Consider the following 3,031-nt stretch of genomic DNA (forward strand, 5'->3'; position numbering starts at 1 on the left):
CCCGCCGCCGGCCGGTGGGGGGACCCAGCCGTAAAGCGGCGGCTGCCGGGCGGGCTGCGACGTTCTCTCTCTGGCTAGGGGGAACGGGGGGAACGGGGAGGGGGGGGCCAGGCGCAGGCAGGAAAGCATAGCGGCGCCGGAGGCCGGGGCTAGCCGAAGGAGCCGGGAAAGTTTTATCTGCGCTTCGTGGTGGTTCTGCTGAGGGATGTCTGCTGGGGGCCGGGGGAGCTCGGGCGCCGGGCTCTGCCTCGCATCCTTACCTCGGTGCTGTCGGCAGCGTTCTCCGCCATTTTCCTCCTCAGGAGCAGGCAGCGGGAGGAGTGTTTCATTCCCATAAGAGCTAGCCAAGGGGTTGGGGCTTCGGGGTTGGTGTCTCGTTTTGTGCTTTGAAAGATCGCCAAACGCGGGTGTGCGCCAAAGGACAGGGAGAACAAAAAATTACGGAAAACAGCAATAAATCAGTCAGCTTTGTCCTTTCTGCGTAGTCCACGGGAATGTTTGTCTCCGCTTAGCATTGGGAGCTCCTCGGGCACTTTCGAGTCCTCTTCTTTCTCCCCTCTCCTCCACCTCCAGCGAGCTCTTGGGATGGGCAGAGAGAGGCGGCACACACGCTTCAGGTTAAACTAAAAGGCTGTCGGGCTGTGAGTCCTCCCCTTCAGAGAAAGCAGTCGGGCTAAACAGGAGAGAAGCACCAGCTAAACTGAACTTGGGCGTGCAGTGACCAGCTGGGCATCTTTGTGTCCTGTGGCTATTCTTCCAGAGGCAGAGGGAGCCAGAGACAAAGCAACAGGACAAGGAAATCATAGCCCTTTATTTTCCTTCTTTGGGCTTCTTTCTTTCTCTCTAGGTCCCAGGAAACTTCCTTTAAAGATGGTCACAGAATTTGCCACCCTCTTTCTATGAATGTCGCCTGAAATAGCAATCCCTCCTCCTCCTCCTCCTCCCCCTTCCCTCCCCCTTCCTTTCCCTTTCCCCTTCCCTCTCCCCTTCCCCTTCCCTCTCCCCTTCCCCTCCCCTTCCCTCTCCTCTCCTCTTCTCTCCCTACCCCTTCTGCTCTTGGGCAGAGCTTGGTGCCCTTCTCTCGGAATTGCATCCACGTGTCTTTTCGTAGAAAAAAACATCATATCAAGCCCCCCCCCGTCGCCTACACCCTCTCACACACAAGCACGCATTCACACGTACGCGCACACACGTTGTCTCCCGCTCACACAGGCATGCACGATTTTTTTTTTTCTCCCCCATCCCTCCTCTTCTTTTGAATCAGCAACACTTTTCTTTGCAAGGACTCTCGGCAAGGCTCTTAGAGAGCAACCGAAGAAGTCTGCTCCAGCTTCTTTCCTCCAAGTTAAATAGCAAACCTGCTTTCTTAATATATCTTCTCATTTGTGTGCTCCCAGCTTCTGTTTTACTTGAAGTTTCAGCAGCATCCACACTCTGTCAGATAGCCAGGAACTAATAGAAATACAGTCCTGATCCGGATGCAGCTCCTGCTGGAAAGTGGGGAGGGAAGGCGCGGAGGGAGAGGTCTTGCTGGGGAAGGAAAGAGCCAAAGGTGGTTTGAACTTCTTTTTAGCCTTTTCCTAATGACATCTTCCTCCGTGGGAGTGCATTGCCACCTTCCCCACACATTTATCTTGCTATCACTCCTCCGGGCACTTTCTAGTTCTGAGTTGTCAGCTGGGAGGATGAGGTTTACCTCACTCGTGTTGCTGTGGGTAAGGGCGGGAGAGGGGGCGTATTACATAATTAATCCTTCCAACTTCACTTTCCACAGCTCCATCTCCAGCCCACTGTTCTCACGTTTCTGTTTTGTTTTTATACGGAGGAGGTGAGAAAATAATGCTAGTGTGTAGGTGTGTGTTGCTCGAAGGATTTCAAGGACCAGAACAGGATTGCTGCTCTCTGAACAGTTTGAAATAATTTCCTCTGGGGGTGCCGATGGAGACCTGAAGAAGAGGTTTGAAAGATTACTTCTGATGCATATTTTAAGCACATAGCTAGCTCAGATGCTACATCAGTAACAGATTATGATAGGTCTGGGGGTTTGAATTTTTGTGCCCTGCAGCCTATTTTAATGTCTTTTAATTAGAGTTTATCCTCAGCTGACCTCTGGAATACTGACATACCATGAAGTACTGCCAAAACAACAGGAGGTCCTTGGGCACACAGGAGGCTGAAATATCCCTGGGGGTGGGGGAATAGAGGTAGAAAATGTGAATTAAAGAGCAGAGAGCAAAATTATTCTCCTACCTCATGGGGATGAGGAGGTGGGGCCAAGAAAATTAAATAAGCAAATTTCTCCCTTTTACTTGGATGACCCTCACAAATTCTTGTTCAGACACAGATCAGTAGGTATGCAATAGATTTCAAGGATTTGTAATAAAACACATAGAAGTAAGCAATCCAGGGAAGCAGAAGGTGCGTGGTATGCTGAAATGTCAAGTGACAATGAGAGTATGCCATGTAGGGCACAATGGTACCGTATGAAAAGGTTTCAGAATGTGAGAGTGTTATAGACAGACACACATGCCATACAGCTTGAGACTGGACCTCTGTGAGATACTTTGCAGAGCCATTTGATCATTCAGTTTTTCACAAGCCTCTGGTTTCCTGCTACTCCTTTCAGCTCACATTTATTCTAACACCTTGAGTTCTTTCATTAGCTCCACACCACTGCTAATTTTTTCAATAATCATCCACACCTCCTTTGTTTATAGAGTTTTATTTCACACCTTCTAGGCACGAGGCTCAAATAATGACAGAAGTGGGAGCAGGACATTCCCCTTTTCTTTGGGACATTCATAGAGCTCTTGAAGGTCTTAAAACCCTTCAGACGTGAAAACCCTTATAGCCATTGCTGATAGAGGCTATTTTAGAGTGCTCCAAAGCTACCCTCACAGTCTTGGGCTATGGAACTCTTTCTCATTAAGTACTTTGATTTCTAGGTGGAGGGATAAGGGAAAAAAATAATCTGCAAATAAAAATTTAGTGTCTCTGCAATCTTTGTCACAATGTTTTTCTCTGCTCCGTC

General features: G+C 49.2%; 1 protein-coding gene across 1 annotated transcript in view; it reads right to left on the reverse strand.

Moving 5' to 3' along the window:
* PRMT8 (protein arginine methyltransferase 8) overlaps positions 1-882 on the reverse strand; it is a 65,251-nt gene extending 64,369 nt beyond the window's left edge. The window contains exon 1 of the mRNA XM_010575409.1: positions 261-882. Within this exon, the coding sequence (XP_010573711.1) occupies positions 261-335 (75 nt within the window). The 5' untranslated portion in view covers positions 336-882. The remainder of the gene's footprint in view (positions 1-260) is intronic.
* Between the last annotated feature and the right edge of the window lie 2,149 nt (positions 883-3,031).

Source organism: Haliaeetus leucocephalus, unplaced genomic scaffold (genome assembly GCF_000737465.1).
Source record: "Haliaeetus leucocephalus isolate CR32 unplaced genomic scaffold, Haliaeetus_leucocephalus-4.0 Scaffold473, whole genome shotgun sequence".
Classification (NCBI taxonomy): Eukaryota; Metazoa; Chordata; class Aves; order Accipitriformes; family Accipitridae; genus Haliaeetus; species Haliaeetus leucocephalus.